Source organism: Brachyhypopomus gauderio, chromosome 4, assembly GCF_052324685.1.
Source record: "Brachyhypopomus gauderio isolate BG-103 chromosome 4, BGAUD_0.2, whole genome shotgun sequence".
NCBI lineage: Eukaryota > Metazoa > Chordata > Actinopteri > Gymnotiformes > Hypopomidae > Brachyhypopomus > Brachyhypopomus gauderio.
In genome coordinates this window covers 21,584,856-21,608,227 of record NC_135214.1, presented here as the reverse complement: position 1 = coordinate 21,608,227, position 23,372 = coordinate 21,584,856, and the positions used below count along the sequence as shown (strand labels likewise).

Below are 23,372 nucleotides of genomic sequence, written 5' to 3'. Positions count from 1 at the left end.
TACTATAGACATTTTAAACCAAAGTCAAACTATACAGAATATAAGTTTATAGGAACAAACAGAGGATCCTCTCCAACCAAAAGTGTCAGGGTTGCCTGGAAAATTGCCTGGAAAAAACTTCACAACCACAGTCAAAGTCAAATATCTACATTACTAAAAGATATTAAAAGTAGTAAGACACAAAATAAAATCATGCCAAACTCATTCTTTGTCACTGTTGATTTCTAACGGTGTCTTAGATTCATATAGACTGAAAGTTTGCCTGTCATGTTTAGCAAGAGAAACAAGAAAGAGAAATTTGAAGAAACAGGAGGAGAAACAATGAAGAAGGATGTATATACAGAGAGGGGTATAGTTGAGGAAAGAGGTAGAAAATGTAGTTTTCACTGGTCTGAGACCTTGTGTTGCTGAGGGAGCATGTACGTTTGGTCATGACAGCGATTGTTCGCTCGTGGAGATGCGAAAGCCACATGATGCATAAACGGATCCTAAAACACAAAGAGAAAATACTTTAAATACAAGACAGATTATACCAGCATTCTATAATCTAGTACACCTAAGAATATGGTCTTTGGAAACTGATTCCATGATAAAAGCAAGTCATTCATTCTGGATACGTAGGTGGATTAGGACATTTAAATCTGAACACAAAAAATGCCAAATCAGTTTACACAGATTAAAATTTCAGAGGTTCACTCTAACAATTTTGTGTTTAAAAATCCACAAAACAAGTCTTAATCTCAAGTTTTAAAGACCTTTCTAGGCAAATTTCAGATCAAGGTATGTGCACATGTGGCATAAGAAAACCAAAATGTATTTATTTGTTAGTGTCCTGGTTCCCTTCATAGTTTAGCAGCCTTTTGACTCAGGCCCACCACATGATGATTCATCAGGTTTACTGAGACGAACCCTCTCCTTGCGAAACAAGAGAGACGGGAAAACACAAACAAGATGTTTCACTCGCCTTTCCTCCCTGACTGCTCTCTCTTCCTCTCAGTGTCGCGCCGAGAGTGTGCATTTCAGATGGGGGTCAGGAGTGCGCATGATAGCTTGTGAGGGATTATGGCACCCCAAAGCTGGTCTTCATCAAAAGACCATTGTGAACAGACACATAGAGGCCATAGAGCGGCAACTGGGCTCGCAGGAAACAGCCGAAACTCAACCTGCCACCCTTATCTGCTCCTGGACCTTTGATTTCCCACAATTCATCAGTGCCGCAGGCCCCTAGCGCTGAAAGGAGGGGGCCCCTGAACGACAGGACGGATGGAGGAGTGACATATATGATTTAGGTTGATGGGTGTTCAGGAATGAGTATGTGAGGATATTCCAAGTATGAGACATACTTTGTGTGCAAGAGTGCACAAGAGAGTGAGACACAAAGTTGGCAGAAGAAATCTCTAAGGGTTCTGAGTTTCTCACTGCACTGCATGTGTGGTGACACAGAAGTTAAGTTCTCCTCTTCTATCAAAATTATGCAGACAACCAGGCTTTTAGTACGATTATCAGTCTCTTATGTGGGAACTTTTTTGAATCAAGAAATGCCACCAAGAAAGTCAGCAAAAATTATTCTTTAATTGATCACAAAGGGAGAATGTCATACAAGTGAATCCTCAATGTATTATAACACAAAATTCTTATGAAACTTTAGCTCTAAATAATAAATCATTAACACTCAAGTTAATGTAACTTAATCTTCCATTCTATAAAAGCACCTTCTGGAGTGCGAAAGGTCAGTGCAGAAGAAGTGCAGCCATCCGACACTGCTGGGGAAAGCCAACACCAGCTTTGCATGGCACATTTTTTTGTTCATCCCATGGATGAAGACCATCCACCCATCGGCTCATCCGTTCATCTTTCAGTTTATTCACAATAATATCTTCAGCACCACATTTTATCCCTTCATCATGGTCAATTTTATATCCCAGTCCACCATATCTTCTTTGAGGAGCTATTCGTTCTGACCAATCCACTCCTCCATTCCTACACTGATCTATTCATATACTTACCATTCCTTCATCATTTCATTCATCTGCCCCTCTACCCATCCACACCTACAGCCTTCTCTTGATGGAGCTTTGCAGCTGGTCTTGGGTGTGTGGTAAGCTAACCTTGTTCTTCATCAACCTGGAGTGGCTCTTGTAGGCCTCCATCTGTTTGAGCTCCTTGTCTTTGTCATGTGTGTTCAGGAGGCCGCTGAACCTCAGCATCTGGATCTCATCCTCCAGGTCACGAATGTTCCTCTCCAGTGAAGCAATTTTGGAGTTCTACATGGGACATGTGCAAACACGCATCAGGATGTTGAACGTGTGGAATCGAGACTCGAAGTGTTGCGAAAGTTAGAAAGTCTCAAAAAAAAAAGAAAAGAAAAGCAACGGTGAGAAGTGGATTCACTGGCTTTGGCACATGCAGAGATCAGCCAAACCAGACGGCACGGAGAAGGTACGGCGAAAGTACGGCGAAGGCATAGAGAAGGTACGGAGAAGTTACGGAGAAGGTACGGAGAAGTTACGGAGAAGGTACGGAGAAGGTACGGAGAAGGCATAGAGAAGGTACGGAGAAGTTACGGAGAAGGCGTAGAGAAGGTATGGAGAAGGTACAGAGAAGGCACGGAGAAGGTACGGAGAAGGCACGGAGAAGGTGTAGAGAAGGTACGGAGAAGGTGTAGAGGAGGCACGGAGAAGGTGTAGAGGAGGCACGGAGAAGGTACAGAGAAGGTACGGAGAAGGTACGGCGAAGGCGTAGAGCAGGCACGGAGAAGGTACGCAGAAACAGAAGGACAAGCAGGCAGCAAATGAAGACGTGGGGCTGAATACTGCACTTCAGAAAAGACAAGAACAAGCGCTCCAAATCAAAACCTCCCACCATGAGGACGATGGAACAAAGAAGCCAATGTTCACAACTAATATTTGGATTTTTTTACATTTACCAACTTTTATATCATCTACAAAGGGCTTACTGGACAGATTATAAGAATATGCACACTTGCATTGCAATCAATTTTTGTGACTATAAAATGTCCACCTCGATAAGACTAAAACATAACAGCTAATGATGCTAAAACATATAGCATCATCTGTTAACCATAAGGACATAAGAACAATTTTTTGTTTGGTTGAGAGATTTTTTTATTACCAATAAATATTACCATATTTATTATTTTATTTTAACAGCATTAAAAAGAGTTTGTTCCTCACTTATTGAATTAAGCTGGCATTTACCTTTGCTCTAGTCATGGAATCAGATGTCAAAATAAGTATAATGACATAAATGTATGTGCACACACACACACACACACACACACACACACACACAAAAACCCACATGTGTGCACATGTGTAATGCACACACATTTTAATACAAAACACAAGCAGCAAAAGAGATACAAAAAAGAGGCTTAGAGCGTTTTCACACTTGTCCTGATTACTGCTGTAGTCCACACCCAGGACTGGTTCTGGGGAAGGACTCATTATTGCTCTCACACAAAAGAATCCCATCCATTCCACGCATGGATGGACTGAGCAGTACATTACTCAGCACACAGGAATGCAGCGTTAGGAACTGGGTTCATCTGTTTACAGCTCTGTGTCCTTCAATACAAACACTTAAGCAGTGCAGAACAGATCTTTTTCGATTCATGACATTTCACTGTGCACCATGACACCTGGAAAGGGACATGACCTGACATTACAAATGGTCCCAATCACGCAACCCCACACAAGGCAGATAGCCTCCACACAGAGGGGCCACACCACAGTTTGCTTGAAGCAAAAATCCAGACCTCTGATTTCAGGAAGACTAAAGATCCTTTCTCTAGACTGAACATGCACAACTGACCAAACGTACCAGCCTGGAGAGCAAGTACTCCAGGGTAGGGAATAAAACTCTAGTGTGAAAACGCTCTTAGAGAAAACGAGAGGGCAGGTCGTCCATTAGCACACACTCTATTGATTTGCTGACAACGTTAAGCCAACACAAGGCAGGTAAAAATCATGAGAGCTGAATCAGCAAAATGAATATTCCTTAAGGAACAGGCCAAACTCACAAGGACAGTAATATAGGAATATGCATTAAACCAAATTTTGATTTTTGACACATCAAAAGGCACGTTATAATGTAGGATTGTTTTCTTGTGCCATACAGCTAATCTAAATGAAAATATCATGGTAGCTGCATTTTATACTTTTGCATGTATTTTATACAGTTTGCAGGGGCAAAAATACAAAATACAAACTTTTTTTCCATTTAAAAATTCCACTGGCTGACTCTGACTACAGACTATTTGAGCATTAAACAAACCATTTGTATATTAAAATTTTGTGTAGTGATGGATTTAGCTGTACATATACAGCTGCTATATACTAAAAGAAGAGTTTGGAAAAACGTTTTGGAAATCAGAATACATGTACAATACCTGCCAAAGAGCACCGGGAAGAGGGCCCTGCAACACACATCACATAATACACAGATATTAGTACACTTAGCATTTAGGGAACGCACATAGACAAAGATAAGAAACATAAAAGCAACAAAAATATTGGGATATATACAGACATAAATATTGGGATATATACACACACAGACACACACATCTCACCCACACACCTACACACACACACACAATATACATCTAGCTACTGTTAAAAACAAACTACATAGCATTATCTAGACAGTATTATCAGCATGGAAACAAGTCTCGTGTACAACAGTGCATATCCAAATCCATTTATCTGATGTGGATGTTTACATTTATTTAACATGTGATGACAGAAGCTGGTTAGATATGATTCAATCCAACTAAACATCCATGCAGCAAATTAACTCCAAAGCACTGGCAACACATTTCTGCACATGGGGCTTGTGTGTGTGTGTGTGTGTGTGTGTGTGTGTGTGTGTGTGTGTGTGTGTGTGTGTGTGTGTGTGTGTGTGTGTGTGTGTGTGTGTGTGTGTGAAGCGGGCAACCTTTTTTCACAGCTCGCCCTCTCTTCAAAGTCAGCGCCCAGAGTGAAAGCTTCCATATGTGACATTTGAAACAAATTGAATAAGTGCGCCCTCTTTAAGCAGAGCAACATGAGCTCTTCCTGCTATTGGCCTTCAATGGCAAGCAGCCATATGGACAGACTTCAAACTGTCATCTATTCATTGCCTAGTCTGTGGTTAAAGTGTGCCATTTGCCGCAGGGGTCAGTTTTGCAGTTTGTCACATGTTTAAGGTTAGGATTTGTGATCAAAAATCTAGTTCATTGAAAACTTCTGCTTACTGCATGGTTTTCATTTGAGCTTTAACCTGCTTTAAAATATAGTTAGAGACGTACAGTGCTTCAACTTATTTTGACATGCACTGTCCCTACAAGAGGACTTGTTATGTAGAGAGTATCAGTTCCAATGCAGGCAGCAGCTACCACCTGATTCCAGTACTCAGTAGTTAGATGCAACGGTCATATGGATCTGTGTCAGCTGGGCAGTTCAGTCTGCATTACCAGAACACTGCCACTGATCCAGAGGCTATGCAGACTCACTGAAGGAAAACTGAAGACATTCCAGATACCTCTGGATGCTTCTGGATGACTCAAATCTATGGGCTTCATACTCTATATCATTGGTAATCAATTAAATCTTTCCGCGGTCCATTTTTGGCAGATAGCTCAGACCTTAGGTCCGGGTCCGGGTCCGCGACGCCGAACGAAAGTTGTTGAGCCGAGCGGAGCGGGGGTGGGGGAGTGTGGGGCGAATGAAAGTTGTTGAGCGGGGGGGGGCAACGTAACACTCAAATGGGTGGTGAACGTAACACTCGTCTGAAAATAAATTCTGCGGTTTAAAATATAGTCTCCCGTTAAAAATTTTTTGGCATTTGGGTCCGTATCCAGTTAATCAGGAATGTGATTGGGTCCGGACAGGACGGCGTTCGGGTCCGGATCCGGACCGCGGTCCGCCATTTGGTGATACCTGCTCTATATAATGTTTTGTAGACATATTCAGTGAAAGGAAAAATGACTGCGCTTATTTTCAGAAGTGAGGAAGAGCTGCAAGATATAAGCAAAAATACTGCATTACAATTATATTAAAACTGCAAAATACCTCATTTAATATTCATGCGTGTTGGTATGGCCTGATTAAAGGCCAGCCTACGTATTACTGCCCAACATTATTCACGTTTGTTGGACTGTGCGAATGACATGATTCATCTGAACACCCACAGGATGCTCACAGCACTAAGAAAAAAATGTTTTGTTCATATTGCTGCCATCTGTGATCTCAGTACTGCAAATGCCAGTAGTGTAATAGCGATGAGCAAATGATGAAGATTGTGCAACCCTACATTGAAACCACAATGAGAAGTCTAAGAGTTATTGACTATCCCAGCAGATAGTAAATAGTTATGCCAATTTTACCCAAGTCATTACACCATTTGTAATTTGAAATCCAATCAACCTGAAGTTCTGTGACAATAAACATTTTTGGTTTCATTAATCACAGATGCTGTAGTCTTCGCAACATGAAAGGACACCCAGTTGGTGCCGTGTAGCCTGACCTGAGGTCAGAGACTGTACGTGGTTTGTGAGCTCGAGTGCTCTTACCTTCATGTCGATGGCCGTGTGCAGGGCCTTGGTCTTGGCATGGTCTGTCTGCTGCCTCTGGTACAGCTCCTGAGATGGAAGACGGTAGAAATAAGGCTGCTTGTCCATCTTCCAGCCGTCTCCTGTTCGCCAACTTTGTGACTCAACTTCCTTTCTGTACGTGTTCCTTAGCCCCACGCAACTCTTGGCTAACAGACGAGTCTCGGTCTATCCTGCGGGATCTATTTACCCATCACCTTCTCCTGACTTCATGCCTTTCAATGTCAGTATTCTTTAGTTTCTGTGTTTGTGTCTCTGAGGGTCACACGTCTCTTCCTCTCACTCTATCCCTCTCTCTCTCTCTTCTTCTCTCTCTCTATCCCTCTCTCTTGCTTTGTCTCCTGCTACATCAGATGCTGACACTTTGTTCGTGCGCAGCTACAGGTGCATCTCTCTCTTTCTACCTCTCTCTCTCTCTCTCTCCCTCCTACAGGTGCATCTCTGTTTCTCCCTCTCTCTCTCCCTCCTACAGGTTCTCTCAATATCTTGCTTTCTCTCATTCCATCGGGAGTTATCACGCTCAAGGTCTCATAACACAAACTGCTGGCACATGCGCTATCAGTCTGCCTGCCTCTGTCAATATTTAATGTAGACCTTCACACACGCACACACAGCAAACGGGTCATTTTGCAGGATACTTGGTTTCTAATAAAGTGAGATTCTGTGTTTAGTTGACAGATAGATATTGACAGTGATAATCTAAGCATAGGAATAAAAATGGCAGTGTTTTGCTGTCAGTGTTGTTCAAATTTGCTACACATATACATACAAATGCATATGTACATACAAACACACACAAAGTATTGGCCCTTCATTTAGTTACATTTAGTTCCTTAAGTTAGTTTTGTTAGCATTCTGTCAGATCTATGAAAAAAGTCTTATGATTTAGACTATAAGTTATTTACTGTATTACAAATATTGTTTAGTTGTGTGTGTGTGTGTGTGTGTGTGTGTGTGTGTGTGTGTGTGTGTGTATTCTGTATGTATTCATGTATTCTGGAGGAACTGCATGCACATGAGAATGTTTTTTGCCCTTCAGGGTTGGTAATATTAGCCCCTGTGTGCTCTCGTGTCCATTAGCATGATGTTAGCTGGCTGTGCAGATAGCATCTCACTCACACACACGCTCAACCAGCTCCTCTCCAGCCTCATTAGGCTGTCATCTCACATACCACAGAAACACTAACTAACCCCACCAGTGAAGACCACAAAAAGGACAGATTGAAAAACAAATTCCAGGTGAAACTATCTCTCCTTCTTTCACCCTAGCTCCATTTGCAAGCTGTACATACCACTATAGGGAATGACCTTTCACCTTCCGAGGTTTGATTGACAGCCAACCAAGAGAGAGCTGCCCCTTAGAACTGCGCTTGTCAGCAGCTACAAAGGAGGCTTTGAAATGTCTCCCACTTAACCCGCACACTCTGCAGAACACACACACTCTTCATCAAACAAGGGCTATCCTGACTAAATTTAAGTTCAGGAAATATAACGCACTTAAATATTTTTGTTTTAATGTTAGTTTTCTATCAACATTTGCTATATTTTGCATACATAACTGTTACTTTAATTTAAATCTTTATGAAGCATAATAAAAACAATGTGTAACACACTGCATCACAATCCATGAATCATAATACTTAATGCATCAGAAAATAGCCTCCGTGTCATTATCCAAGCCTGAGGTTTTAGGAATTGAGTCATTGTGCTTAATTCTAGTTGTCTACGCTTATCAAGAATGAACTGTAGATGAAATACAAACTTCACCACAAAAGTTATACCATTAAAGCTTTTAACCATTTTAAACCCATTACTCCTAACAGAAGTATCCTAATAGCTGAGTAAAGACCGTTATCACATGCCTGACAAACTAAATATCTGTGTTTTTGCCTTGGTAATACCATTAATAATTCTGAATGTGTCAGAGTCTCTATGTGTTTATTTAGAACCACCTCCCCCTCTGTCTAAACCTTAATCTCGCCTAGGGTTAGGGTTACACATTTAGTTTAAAGGGATATTGTGTGCTTTAAATGAGAATATAAGCTAAGTTCCTCAAATATGCTTTCTAGACCACCACCCCATCCACTCCCACCCTCTGTCCCCCAGCTATGAACCCATCCTGTTAGCAACGATTACCTGGATTTACTGTGCCCCGGTGTTTAAGAAGCCAATATGCCAATCAAAACCTTGTTAGCCGGGAGGTCAAAGATCAGGCTCTGAGGTCCCCATTGTTCTGTGGGCTTTCGAACACCTGTCCCATGATGGCCAGATCTGGGTTGTATCTTCTTGTTTAGGATTCCTCCTGGCTTTTGTTTCATCCGGGTTTCGTTTCGAAACCTGGCAGAGATGTTGCGCTGCTGGCTTGATGCGTTCAGCACGTTAGCGGGGGAATGGAGAGAGAGGATTAGGGCCTGTCGGGATGGGTTCGACCCGTTCAGATCAAACGGATTACACTTGTCACAGGGGTCTTCAAAGGAGCTGCACTAAAAATGCACAGAGTGCTTCAGGAAGGAGAAAAGACAGGGGTTTTTACATGGCTAATCCACTTTTTTGGCAGTGTGTGAGAGTTACTTTGTGTGAAAATGGGGATACCATAGCTCTGTTCTTACCTGCGCAAAACTGGGTGTCACACACACAAGCACAAAATATAGGCAGAAGTCTTAAAAAAGGTTTAAAAAAAAAAGTCCACAGATGATGCATTATCCATCAAACACACAGCTGATTACAGATTAACAATCCAGATATAAAAACTGTATTCAAAGTGACTGGCAGCAGTATTGATTCACAAACATGGAGGCCCTCCTGCAGATTTACATGTGTGACTCTGTGCAGTAAAGCAGTGAGCTGCTGCATGTTTGTGTGAGAGAGTGAGAGAAAGAGAGATAGAATATGTCTACTTCCACAACAGTATCAACTATATACTTTACTAGGCCTTTCATTTAACAGTTATTTTATTAATATACTACCTTATCACAAAAACATTGATAATTTTTTTGTTCAAGCATTGAAATTAAGAGTGCAAATGTTGATAATATTATTATTATTATTATTATACAAAACAGTGTTCTACATTACACTACACTACCATGTTGACTACACAGTTATGAATGTCACCGTCCCTCTGACAGGAAATGACCAAAGAGCCAGAAAGGAAACCACAAGCCCAGAGGACAAATTTCAAATCTCGACTGACCAATCACCTACCAGCTAAGCTATGACTGGGGGGAGCCATGTTGAAACAATGTGTTAATGTACTTCAGCAAGAGTACATTTAAGAAAAAAAAAATCAAAGCATTGTAATGGTAGCTTGAAGCAGGGAATAATTAAGTCCTGATAAACTTTTCCGCTCCAAAATTCTGTACAACCATTAGACCATAAACCCCAGCCTCAGGAGTGCGTGTGCTCGTGTGTGTGTGTGTGTGTGTGTGTGTGTGTGTGTGTGTGTGTGTGTGTTTGGCATTTACATCAGTGAACATTTACAGCTAAACTGTCTTAGTGAAGGGCTTAAAGCTGTGTACAACCTAGCCATTTCTGATTTATTTTTTAAGATCCTTCAGAGCATTTAAGCAATTACTATAGCCACAGTCAATCCCACAAATATTCTTATAGTTGATTACACAAACAAACCTCCACAAGGTCAGATTAATGGAAATGCAAAAATGATCATGAAATTCCCGAAGAGAAGAACCCTGACCCAATCATGTCTTTGCTGTAATGCAGGGTGCTACAGATGAACTCTAGAAAACACCAGTTACATACACACATGTACGTAGACCAAGCCCTCTCTCTGGTACCTAGGCTCCCTACGCTATATTGAATTTTAGTTCACACAAAGGCCAAATCACTGCCATCTCTGTGTGTTACGGGTACAATAGCACACACTGGACCATCTCACTCCATGCAAAACGTGTGTAAAAATACTGGCATGTAGAGAAATGGACTGGGGGTAGAAGCAGAAATCCAGCATGGACTGGATCTGATAAGTGAGAGAGAGAGAGAGAGAGAGAGAGAGAGAGAGAGAGAGAGAGAGAGAGAGAGCACTACTCTAATGGACAGCTTGGCTGGTATGTTGGTGTTCCCACATTTCTCTCATCAGAGCGTGGTGAGTGACATTTCTAAAATTTCAGTCCGGTCAAGGAAAAAAATGGGGGGGGGGGGGTTGTGGGGGCTTCAGAACCCGCCAAGAACATCAAGGTCTGCCCTGAGAAACAAGGCCCGGACAAGCACTAGAAGGAGCTTTTATTTAATGGAACATTTACCTCTGCACTGTACACTGACCTCAGCGCCAGCACCGTGAAGCCTTCCAAACCGAAAGATTAAAACCCAGAATAAAAAGTAAAGCAAGAACAGGGAGGTGTCATGGGGGAAGAAAACACACTATGGTCTAAGACGGAAACGCAGCTGTACTTGGTAAATGCAGAGTGAGAGAGAGAGAGAGAGAGAGAGAGAGAGAAAACAAACCAACGTCACCTGTCAGCTCTGGAAAATTCCATGTTGCCCCTTAGGATGGTCACTGCCCACCTGACTTTTGATAAATCTGGACATAATTGAGGCTAACATCAGTGATAATAAGAGACGGAGTGAGTTATGGCTTCTGTCTGCTTATGGTCAAGAGTGACACTAAACGCTCCCTCTGCTCATCACACACGCGCGTCTGTGTGTGTGCTGCCAAATTAGAGAACCATGTTAAACCTCAGTAGTGTTTGGCTAAATCATGCATACACTCACTGTGTTTCACTGTATTGCTTTTGTAAGAAATAAATCTAACTTTTTTTCAGAAATTCTGTTAATTGCCATTTTATGTGAATATTCATCTAAACAAAAGAAAAACTCTTTACATTTTCATTCGTCATTTACATCTGCACTAATTATAATATAAAAATAGTAATAGCCATATTCTAAGGATGTTTATTTATGCTTCAGCAACAAAAGTCTACTGGCTAACAATTTTCCAACTACCACAGAAATGCCTCTCAGTATACAGTTTTCAGTCTGAAACACCCTCCAAACATATTCACACTCAAACTCTCTCTCCCTCCCTGTCTCTCTCTCTCCCTCCCTGTCTCTCTCTCTTCCCTCCCTCTCCCACCCTTTCTTTCAGCTCCTATCTCTCTCACTCTCGCTCTCATTCTCACACGCGCTCACACAAACACACCGAGTGTTTTTCTACAGCCCGCCGAGACCCTGCAACAGGGTAAACTCAATCAGCTCCTGGCTCCACTTTAACCACTGTGTGTGTGGTTGGGTGGGGGCGAACGTAGGAGACAAACATATCTCGGCTGCGTTCACACCTTCACACTCTTGAGAGGAAGAAAGCAAACAAGCACACTCCAGGGAAAGACTGTGGCTAGCCCCTGAGGACATGGCCATCGCCGAGAGAAGCTGAACTCTGCTACTGATCCTAGACAACTTCTGCGGTTTTCTACACAGGGCTAAACGTGTCAAGCCGCTGACTCTGGGTCTGTGCTAAAACTCATTTGGGAGCAGGTAGATCACATGCCTGCTGAGTAAATACTCTTAATTGGTCTGTTCTTCAAACTCTTAACATGAAAAGATGTGCTGAAAGCAAGATATCACTGTTGAAGTGGAGACACGCAAGGCAGAGAGGTTTTCAAAACTGAGGGTTTAAAGCGTAGTACTGCCCAAGGTACCGTAGATGAAATGTAGATTAAAACCCAATTAATTGCAAAGCCAGACCAAATACAGCACAGTTTACACATGCATATTGTTAGAACTGTTGTTTATTGATCAAACTAAAATCTCAGTGTCCAGGATGTACTGGTGCCAAGTAGTAAAGCTAATGTTAAAGCTATTCTGTAAATAGGCTGTAAATTACAGAGGATACACCACATGGAAGTGTGTTTGTGGTTTCTTCTACAATGCCAGTGAGAAGGAAATTCAACAGCCAAAGAATGATCAAATGGCGCCACCCAGTGGTGAGCTACACCTCAGACTTTTTCCAAGTGATTATGCAGAATTTAAAATTTAAGTTTATTTGAGACCTCAAATAAGTTTGGCCTATTTTGTGTAATTAACACATGTAATTCCAGCATCCTGTCACATGGGTGTACAAGGTTGCAACACACCCGTGCTGCTTACAAATGCACTGAGCACACACCTGCTAAAAACCTGCTGCTAGACACAGCATAGGGGTGATGGTCAGAGAACTTTATGAGACATTGCTTTCATCCCAGCCCAATGGTCATACATTTAAACAAGGCCCTTAGTGCCAGGTTGTTCCAGGACAATTCTACAGTCAATTAATGGGAGGTGATTTGAAAGAAAAAAAAACAAAGTGTAGATTTAAATGATGCTTGTCAGACGAAGGCATATATTTAAATGCATGTTACTTTTTCTTAACTATTCTAAATATTTTAGCCACTTGAAAATGCACAGTATTTAAACAAAGGCAGTAGTGTACCAAAAAGATTGGCAGACAGGTAATGGCGTGAGGGGCTGGCGGTACAGTGAAGTAATCACTGCTCTCCTGGGTTCTCTTATTAACGACCACTTTAAAAGTCTTTGCAGCCTGCCAAAACAGCCTCAACATGCATGTTTGCAAGCACACTTCAACTGCACTGCCACTGAAGTCTTAAACAAAAAGAAAATCTGGCCATAAAGCCCGCAGGAAACCAAAACAAACTGCCAAGGCTGCTTCCAGTGCAGTGATCACATTGACACACTAGCTTTCTGAATCACTCTTTCTTCTTTATTTTTTCCCCCCACTAACTTTGCAAAAAGAAGTGAGGTGTGTTTGAATTTATTGGTGGAAGCAGGTCTCCTTTTCACACTCACTCTTCCCTTCTCTCCCGTGAACACGCTGCAGTAATCAGCACGCAAAACGTTCTACACTTTGTTCTCAGACACCCCCCACCCAGCTGTCCATCTGGCAGCGTGAGATACAGCTGTGCTCAGAACATGAGGCCTCTCTCCCTGCAGAGCACGGAAGGCATAAAGGAGCATTCACCTGGACTAGACAAGCAAAGAGCCCATACCACTAACCCATGACATCTTACACCTCACTACACAAACAAGCACATATAGACCCACATGGAAACCCTCCCTGAAATGTACTGACCCAAACGCACTTGCTGCCCCCATATTACCCCATTTAAATGGTTAGTGCACAGGTTTATAAGTTAGTTATGCATCTGTCCTTAGCTCCAATGACGTTTAAAAGAAACATTTTATTGTCATGGATAAATCTATCATTAATGCAACAATTCCGTTTTTTAAAGAGTGAATAGGAGGACATGACACTGAATCTAATTGAGGCACATGTGACTATACATGGATCAAAATACTGTAGTTTCAAATGTTCCAGTGCATAGCCACTTTGTGTAGGTATATGCCTCATTTATTATTTCGAAATATGAGTTTAAAATCTATATGAATATTTCAGATTCTGTCATGTTTTTTGTTTGATTGTTTTTCCCCAAAATGTATTCTGATGGTCTATTGGTTGTGTATGTCCTATATTAGCTATAGTTTGTCATTGCATATATAAATATATACAAAAAAATACAAGTATGTAGTGTGCGGTAGTTTAATTTCTACTAAAGCATAAAACAGCAAAATTATAGTAATAATGTCACGTCTAGACCCAGCCCTGCCTGTAGTTATGGCTTTGTTTGGGTGTTCTGTGTGCTGGTGTTTTTCCAAGCCTCCGTCCCTCCTTACAAACTGTGTCTCCGCCCTCTGATTCTGTTCCACCTGTATCAAGTTTATTTCCCTTGATGGTTTGTGTATTTCAACCCCGTCCTTGTTTGGTGTTGGTTATTGTATTGGTTTGTTGGTGTCCGGTTATTGTTATAAGTGTGGAAACTTTCTGGTTATTGTTGTCTGTGCGGCCCGTTTGATATTTCTAGTTTATTCTGCCTGGTTTCCCTTTTGTTTGTTTTGTTTATTTATGAATATCCGTGTTTGTTTAATGACCCTGGACTGTGACCACGACTATGTTTATGGATTTACCCTTAATAAACCTCACTCTACTCACTCCACCTCCATGATGTTACAAATAAATATTGAACATATGACAGAAACTATAACATTTTCACAGCGACTAGACAGCGAACGCCTCTATTTTTATTATTAGACACTGCTACTGCTATGTTAGTTGACTAAATTCCCACAAATTGTCTTAATTATATATCTTAACGATATTCCAAACCTTTTAGTAGGCCTATTTTAATACTGCAGTCCTCCACTACAGCAGGTTAACTCTCCAAGCCTTCAAACAAAGGCATAGTCATTTAGGAGAGAGAAAACCTACTTTAAATGAGTAGTTGTCCTTAGCACTTTTTTTTCGAAAAACAAATAAAATGTAAATAAGGAAAATGGTGGCGTTTATCAAGCCAAAATAAGCATGAAGTGTAATGAAATAAGAGTAATGTGAAGTGTAATGGAAAGCTTTCATTTTGGTTTGGTGGCAGCTAATTAAACGAATGAAGAGTAACGCTCCCTGATAGACCACAGCTGGACTAAGGTTGTCTCCTTGTCTCCTGGACTAAGGTTAATGATAATTATGAGATAATTACTGACTAGTGCACACACAAACTCACAGTCAAGTACTCTAACACACTTAAAAATCCCTTGTTTTGGTGGGACTGATAAAATAGTTTTAAGACTTCACTAAGTTTCCTTTTCTCGTCAAAGGTCTGGACTGCCTCATAAAGAACACACACTTTCGCTCTCTGTGTGTTTCTCTCTCTCTCTCTCTGTCTGAGTGTGAACACATGTTCACTCTCTCCCTCTCCTTCTCTCTATGTGAACACACACGCTCTCTCTCTCTCTCTGAACACATACGTTCACTCGGTTTCTGTGTGTGTGTGAACACACACGTTCTCTCTCCCTCTCTCTCTGAACACACACGTTTCTCTCTCTCTCTCTCTCTCTCTCTGAACACACACGTTTCTCTCTCTCTCTGTGAACAAACACGTTTTCTCTCTCTCTCTCTCTCTGTGAACAAACACGTTCTCTCTCTCTCTCTCTCTCTCTCTCTCTCTCTGTGAACACACACGTTCTCTCTCCCTCTCTCTGTGAACACACACATTCTCTCTCCCTCTCTCTGTGAACACACACATTCTCTCTCCCTCTCTCTGTGAACACACACATTCTCTCTCCCTCTCTCTGTGAACACACACGTTCTCTCTCTCTCTGTGAACACACACGTTCTCTCTCTCTCTGTGAACACACACGTTCTCTCTCTGTGAACACACACGTTCTCTCTCTCTCTGTGAACACACACGTTCTCTCTCTGTGAACACACACGTTCTCTCTCTGTGAACACACACGTTCTCTCTCTGTGAACACACACGTTCTCTCTCTGTGAACACACACGTTCTCTCTCTCTGTGAACACACACGGTCCCCTCTCTCTCTGTGAACACACACGGTCCCCTCTCTCTCTGAACACACACGTTCCTCTCTCTCTCTGAACACACACGTTCTTCTCCCTCTCTCTCTGAACACACACGTTCTCTCCCTCTCTCTCTGAACACACACGTTCTCTCTCTCTCTCTCTGAACACACACGTTCTCTCTCTCTCTCTGAACACACACGTTCTCTCTCTCTCTCTCTGAACACACACGTTCTCTCTCTCTCTCTCTCTCTCTCTCTCTCTCTCTCAGTACTTATCCTACCTGCCACCGGCGGGACAAGGGGGTAAAGAAACAACACACCGTCATTTCTTACAACCCGCGCCGTCGGCGTGTTTTGCCTCATTAATCATGAACTAATAATCACCAAGACAGACTGTGATTATCCACTGGATAAACATAACGGCGCCCTCAACAGGCCGCTAAAGCCCGGCAAGCAAACATAACCACCGATTTACCTCAGCATTCACACTCGGCATTCATACTCAGACGCGCCGTCGTCCTCTCTCACGGTTTAAAACGAGCGCGAGCCACGACCGTTATGACGTCATGACGTCTCGAGCGCTTCTCGCCACTGAGAATACCCGCGTTTTGTGCGCACGCGACACGCCTGAGCGCCAGAAACGGGTAGTGAGTAGGTATGGAGGCTTGATAGGAAACTACTGTTACAAGTAAACTTCATTGGACGCATATTCCAGATTTGGCTTTGGCATGTTTAGTAGGCCTACTGTTATCGACACAATAATTTATTCAGAGGTGTGAAACGTCTCTTAATGTGAAAGAACTGCCATTTCTGTAATTGGAGGTGCTAATCATGCTCGCGCCTTTTCACACCTAACACTAAGTCTAAAGTAAAGTAAGCAGGCACTCATTGGAGATGTTAGCAGCAGATTGTTTTATCCAGTTGTATTTAGCTTCAGAATTTGTTTTATGCTATTATAAATTCCAATTGACCTTGTAATTGGCTACAGGCATGACTGTTAGGGATAAAGCTATACATTTTCAATTAGCATCTCTATACCTCAGAACCAAGACTGAAAACTGCTGTATTGCATTATGCACACTGTTTATTTTTTAAATTGGTAATGTAGATTGGTTAGGGCATTCTATCATTTAAGCCATAATAACTCACCTCTCTCAGGTGCATGTTCTCTTCCTCTTTCTGTTCCAAAATGACCTCAAGGTAACCTAGCTGCTCCTTAGTCTCTCGTCCAAGCCTTAAACCTTCTTCATTCGGCATCTCGGACCTGGTGAGATCCTTATTCTGAAGCATATCCAGCAGCCTCTTGATGGACTCATCCCGAGCACCGAGTGTCTGCTTCTGGGTCTCTATGCGGAGTTCCATCTCCTCCAGAGTCTTCCTCAGAAGAAAGAGCTCCTTTTCCTGACTTTTGTGCTCGGCCTGCAGGTGATGGAAGTTGTCCTCGGTGAGCTCCAGGATGGGAGAAGTGAAGCCTTGTTGGCCCGCCTGCTTCTCCTGCAGGAGCTCATTCAAGTCCCTCTGTGTGTGCAGCTCCTCCTGTAAAGCCTGTATGGTCATCTGGAGATGCTGAGGAAAATAGTTTTTTTCATGTGTCATTATCTTCCATATGAGTAGACAATTAGGTGTGTTACTGTATTACTGAAAAATACAGCAAAAACCCTAAATACAAGACAGAAGCAGTAGATAAACTGCAGCACCATGGACGTAATTTTGATTTCAAAAGTGGGGGGGACATGGATTCGTCGCTATTTAAATATTTGGTTTTAACCGTAAAAACTGGGGGGGGGGACCAAAGCCGGCTTTTGAAAAAGTTGGCTTTTGACATGTCCCCCCCGTCCCCCCCCAAAATTACGTCCGTGTGCAGCACAATATGGTGTATTGGTGAAAACAGGAAAAGAGGAAGCTGAAAGATTTTTAAAGGCTGTTGCATAAGTGCAAGTCACAGAAAATATGTAAGCTGTGTGATTATGGCAGTGTTCAGTCACTGGCACTTTCCTTAAACGCTTTCAGTTAATTTGTCAGCCAATCCCCACCAGTTGTTTGTATAGCTTCACCAATAAGCAGTAGTCAAAACTTCCTTTATCTAATTCATTATGAACAATTACCTGGTCCCTGTATATTCTGTGCCCAAAAGAATCAGGCCACTTATATATTACTACAAATATACCAGAAGCAGACAAGTGTGAATAGAAAAGCTAAAAGGATTTTTTACATGAAGCATAATATTTTGATTGCTTGTATTGCTTGTAATGCTTGTAAGCATTAAGCCACTTTTTTACAGCTAAAACACTTTTCTGTTTCTAAAACACTTTAGGTTCCAAAACCTTCATCTCATGTATCCATTCCTTACATATGGTCTAAGCTAGATGTAAAGGCCTTACAAGTCTAGCTTGATTTAAAAAGCCAACTTGAAGCAATATTCGAAGGATACGTGATGAAAATACATGGAGGAAAAAGATGAACATAGACAAGGGGCGGAACACTAAAAGCATTCAACCTGATATTGACGCAGTGCAAGTCTGAAGCAGTATTCAAGCATAGTGAACTGTAGCAATGTGTACATTCAACAATAGGTGGCAGCATTGTTGTAATTCAGTAAATAGTAAAGCAGAGCCTATTTTAAACTTACTAATAATTGGGGGTTAGAACTGACTGTCACTGTAACATGTTGATTCAGTAACTGCTTTTGACAATTTGACTAAGCTAATGGACTGAACGTGGACTCGAGCTGTAACCCGATCAGGAGTGATTCAAGACCAGAACTGGGTGTGTCCCCAACAAAGAGAGCAACACACACATCTAGCTATGTAATCAGTATAAAATCTGATCAGACCGCATCTGATCAAAGCACATTTAGCAGAAAATTTCAGAAAATGTTTATTAATTAGTCATCCAAACAAGTCCAACACATTGTATACTAACAGACCAAACATAGCACAATATAATCATTTGGGAAGATGTTAGAAATGATCAAATGTTTAATTGCTTGTTGTCATTGTCCTAATCATAGAGAGGGCCTGGATTAACACCCCCTTAATCTGTAAATATGTTCTAACCATCAGTATCATTCATTCCTTGAAATTCCTGGTGATCCTCATTACTAACACCATTAGCTAGAATGCAAAATTCCTTTAATCTTAAAAAGAGTTCACCTCACTGAATATCCTATCACAGGTCTAAAACATGACCTTTTAAAGTACTTGTCATGTTCAACCAACTCCAGAAGCCTAACCAAAATGTTGATGAAATTGAGTAACTGAAGAAAGCACTCTATTAAGAGGAGTCTCTACAATAAACACTGTGTACATTGTACCCCTAATCATGTCATCTTGAGGTTCCTCATATAACCATAATGGATGGAAACTCAACTTCATTCATTTTTTTTATCTCATGTTTTCAGAAATGTACATTAAACTTGCAGACGATCTGAATGGAAACCCAGTGTAACACCATGTGACATCAACTAAGGGAGGGGGCCAAGCCACACAGGCCAGGAGGCCTTCAAACCCCCCCCCCCACACACACACACACACACACACACACACACACACACACACCCCAGTGTGAGTGTAGAGTAGTGCTCTTTATTTATACATATGTGAATGAAATGGAAAAACAAGCCTAACTGAAATTTTTTGCCTGATCTAGCTGGCTTTGGCTGGCTCACATCTTTCTCTCTCTCCCCATGTCTCTCTCACTCTGTGTGTCTCTCTCCCCATGTCTCTCTCACTCCATGTCTCTTTCCACATGTCTCCCTCTCCCCATGTCTCTTTCCATATGTCTCACTCCATGTCTCTCTCTCTCTCTCCACGTCTCTCCGTGCTGAAAAGGCTGGTCTTTAATGGCACTGCTGCAGCTCCCTGAACAAACTCCAGCTGAGAAGTTGAACCCTGTATTTATATATACTTATGCCTGCTTCAATTGTCGTTTTAATGACATAACTCATTTGAACAGTTAGGAAAGGTTTCCTGGGTAGGATAACTTCATTAATCATCTATAAGACAGAAAAAGAAAATTTAAAAAGCAGGCATGCAGGATGCAATTTGCCTCAGATAATACTGGCCTCTGATAATACTTCGTTTGGTGACAGTAAGCCAAGTAATTTAGGTCGTATGGTAAACATTCACAACTGAAGACCCACCATCATATTCACCATTTCATCCTCGGCTTAAGAGTAATGTTAGAAAACGTGAAATTAGTCACCTAAACCTTACCAGGTCTCAATCACCATGACAAAAACATCACACAAATGAATACATAGCAAAAAGTTAAATGTACTGGACTGCATTTCCATCTTAATTCTTCAAGAACCCAACTGAAAAATGTCTAAAGTCTCCATCTAGTAGCTGCTAAGTAATTCTTCTTCTAGTGTTCATGTAAACTGTGTTAAGACTTGGCATATTGTATAACATATAAATCTTTCTATAGTGGATTTAAGGATGGTGCAAAATCAATAAAGGACCAACATGACAGGTGAACGTGAGTCTGACTACATTCTGAAAGTTTCTAACATGCAAAAAAAAAAAAACAATTAAGTGGAGTAAAATTCTTATTCCAGGATTTCTAACCCAATGAAAGGCTCCACCTGTCAATGCAACATTCCTTAGTCTTTCTCTCTCTGTCACACACACACACACACACACACACACACACACTCCTGCCCTGCACTGTATCCCCTAAAGCAGGGCTATTCAACTGAACTTGATCCGGCCCGCGGCCCGTCTCCCCGCGGAGAAAAATTAAAGCCTGGTTTATACTTGACGCATCGCGAGCGGCGCGAGGGTCCGCATGGCGAAAATGACGTAATCGCTGTGGCTCCGCCCATGCGCGAGGGCCTCACCCTCGCTACCCTCCTCGCCCCCGCCCCCATCCTCGCTACCCCCCCTCGCCCCCACCCCTACCCTCGCTACCCCCCCTCGCCCCCGTCCCCACCCTCGCTACCCCCCTCGCCCCCCCCCCCTATCCTCGCTACCCCCCCTCGCCCCCGCCCCCACCCTCGCTACCCCCCTGGTGGTCCCCCTGGTGGACAGGTGGTCCCAGACGTCTTCCTTAAACATACATCTCGAGTCTGCTATCTCAGGCTCCTTTAAGTCATCGTGCAAGGCCAGCTGATAATGCTGGCACATATAGCAAGACAAAAAACACAGCAGCAAACACAACATCAGCAAAATGATTATTACAATTGGTAAAATCATAGTCAGCATCCAATGTCCCCATGGGCCTAGCCATGAAGTGATCCACCCAAACCAAGAACCATGGGCTTGTACTGGTTCTTGAACCTCAGCCGTCATGTGATCAATTATGTGATCTAAAGCTAGTCTATTCGGGACAACTACCTGTCTAATTTCTTTCACCTCCTTATTTAACAGGTCCAGGGCAGTCTCGGTACGAGAAGCCAGAGTCAGAACTTGCCATGCAAGTCCGTTGATCTTATTTATTGTTGCTGCAGTTCCTCCTCCGAGGAACAGTGACCACCCCACACCAACCGCTGGGGCAGTCCAGGGGTCTACCAGCGTGCAACCTTTGAACTTACTCGGGATCCCCTCCAGTGAGGCCTCCCACGGGACACGACTTTGTATAGTATAGATCAGGGCTAATCAACTATATTTTTCTGCGGGCCAAATTTGGCAGATAGCTCTGACCTGTGGTCTGGGGGGGGGGGGGGGGGGGGGGGGGGGGGGGGGGAGGGGGGGGGGATGGGGTCGAACGTAACACTCGGGTCCGTATCCGGTCCGAGGTCCGTTGGTTGCGGACAATTTTTGCACGCACAAAAATCAAGAGGTGCACGACCTCGTGACGCGACCGCGTGTGTGGCCAATGCGCATGGACATATCTAAGAACATGTGTGTGTGTGTGTGTGTGTGTGTATGTACTGTAGGTGAAAAATTCATATTTTGTCTTTCTGTAATATTCATCAATATACACATATGTATTGATTACACTTAGTAGTGAGTAGAATGTAAATCACGTTATTAAGGTATATATTGAAAATATGTTAGGCCTAGTACACGTTGATCATTGTATGCCTTACGTGCTTGTAGGCACTCTCTCTAGTAATGGAAGTAGTAAATTGTGTGTGAAGGCACTCCTTGTGAGATGAAGGCAGACTGAAGGTCTCTGGTCTGTAGATAAGGATGAGCTGCGTTAGAATGCTGCATCTGGCGGACCGGAGGAACAATGAGACCTAACATGCTTAACTCGTGTCACGGAAGTATGATGTAATCATGTAGCAAAATAGTATAAGAACTATGGTCTGTGAGTGGGGGGCAGCTTTCTCTTGCAGACGCTCTTGAGTGTGTGTACTGGAGATCTCTGGATCGATCCATCTATTTTTCTGTCTTTTGTCTTTAATAAACTTTGTACTCTACTCTGATATCATACCCAACTGCTTTTGACTGTTCTTGTTCACCATTAAGGTTCAAATTTCAATGACAGTACATTATAGTACATGTTTATGTGTTGTTTTTCAACCAGGGCAGTGTAGATCATTATCATCACACTATACAGTTATTGAGTATATTCGAGTAGGCAGTGTCTCAGAGTCCACTTACAGTGACAGTGACAAAGGAGAATATGAGCCAGATGTGAGACGAAGTGGAAAAAAAGCAAAAAAGAACTAAATGAGGAAGGGAACAAAGGAAATGAGGGAGGTGTAACTAATTATGCGTAATGCAGAGGAAGCGAGGAGGTGGACACAAACGATGAGGAGAGTGAGATTTATTACGGAGAATTCCATATTCGTGGTTGTAACAGGCAGGGGTCATAACGGGTGAGTCATCCAGATGAGACAGATACATGGGCATGACAAAACAGACGACGACAAAGCAAAGCAGGGAAACAGAACAAAACGCAAACAACGGGGACAGCAATTTCCACAAGGCAGCGAAGACAGAACATAGATTCACCAAACCACAATAAGTGACAAAGGGCTACGGAGACACAGGGACTATAAATACACGGAACTAAACTAGACACAGCTGAACATACTGACGACACGGGCGTGGCAGACGGGGGAAACCAGGGCAACAGACAAGCAGGCAGGCCCGTCGCGATGGGGCAGGCAAACCAGGCAATTGCTTGGGGCCCCAAGCTGGCCTGGGGCCCCCAGACAACAACAGGTTAAGAATTAAATGCAGCGACAAACTGTGTGAGCCCCCCTTTACATTCTCAAAGTCATGAGCAATGACACTGTTCTCAGAATCCCCCTCAAGGGGCCCCTCCCACCAGCTGCTGAAGGCAGGTAGACACTGTCCTGGCAGACAGCCAAGTTTTAGACGCCGGCAAATATGAAACTTAACCATGAAGCGAATTTATCCATCAGGAAGCCAAAAGAGAAAACAAAAGAAGGAAGAGGAACACAAAAAAAACTAGTGGTGGGCCGTTAACGGCGTTCGTTAATT

General features: G+C 42.5%; 1 protein-coding gene across 3 annotated transcripts in view; it reads right to left on the bottom strand.

The window, feature by feature from the left end:
* Window positions 1-23,372, bottom strand: part of LOC143512554 (ERC protein 2-like) — a 215,104-nt gene that overhangs the window by 176,094 nt on the left and 15,638 nt on the right. For all 3 annotated transcript variants that reach the window (XM_077003020.1, XM_077003021.1, XM_077003022.1), the window contains exons 3-7: window positions 17,122-17,538; window positions 6,575-6,643; window positions 4,412-4,438; window positions 2,109-2,264; window positions 399-488 (exon numbers count right to left, since the gene is read on the bottom strand). In XM_077003020.1, coding sequence (XP_076859135.1) covers window positions 399-488; window positions 2,109-2,264; window positions 4,412-4,438; window positions 6,575-6,643; window positions 17,122-17,538 — 759 coding nt within the window. The remainder of the gene's footprint in view (window positions 1-398; window positions 489-2,108; window positions 2,265-4,411; window positions 4,439-6,574; window positions 6,644-17,121; window positions 17,539-23,372) is intronic.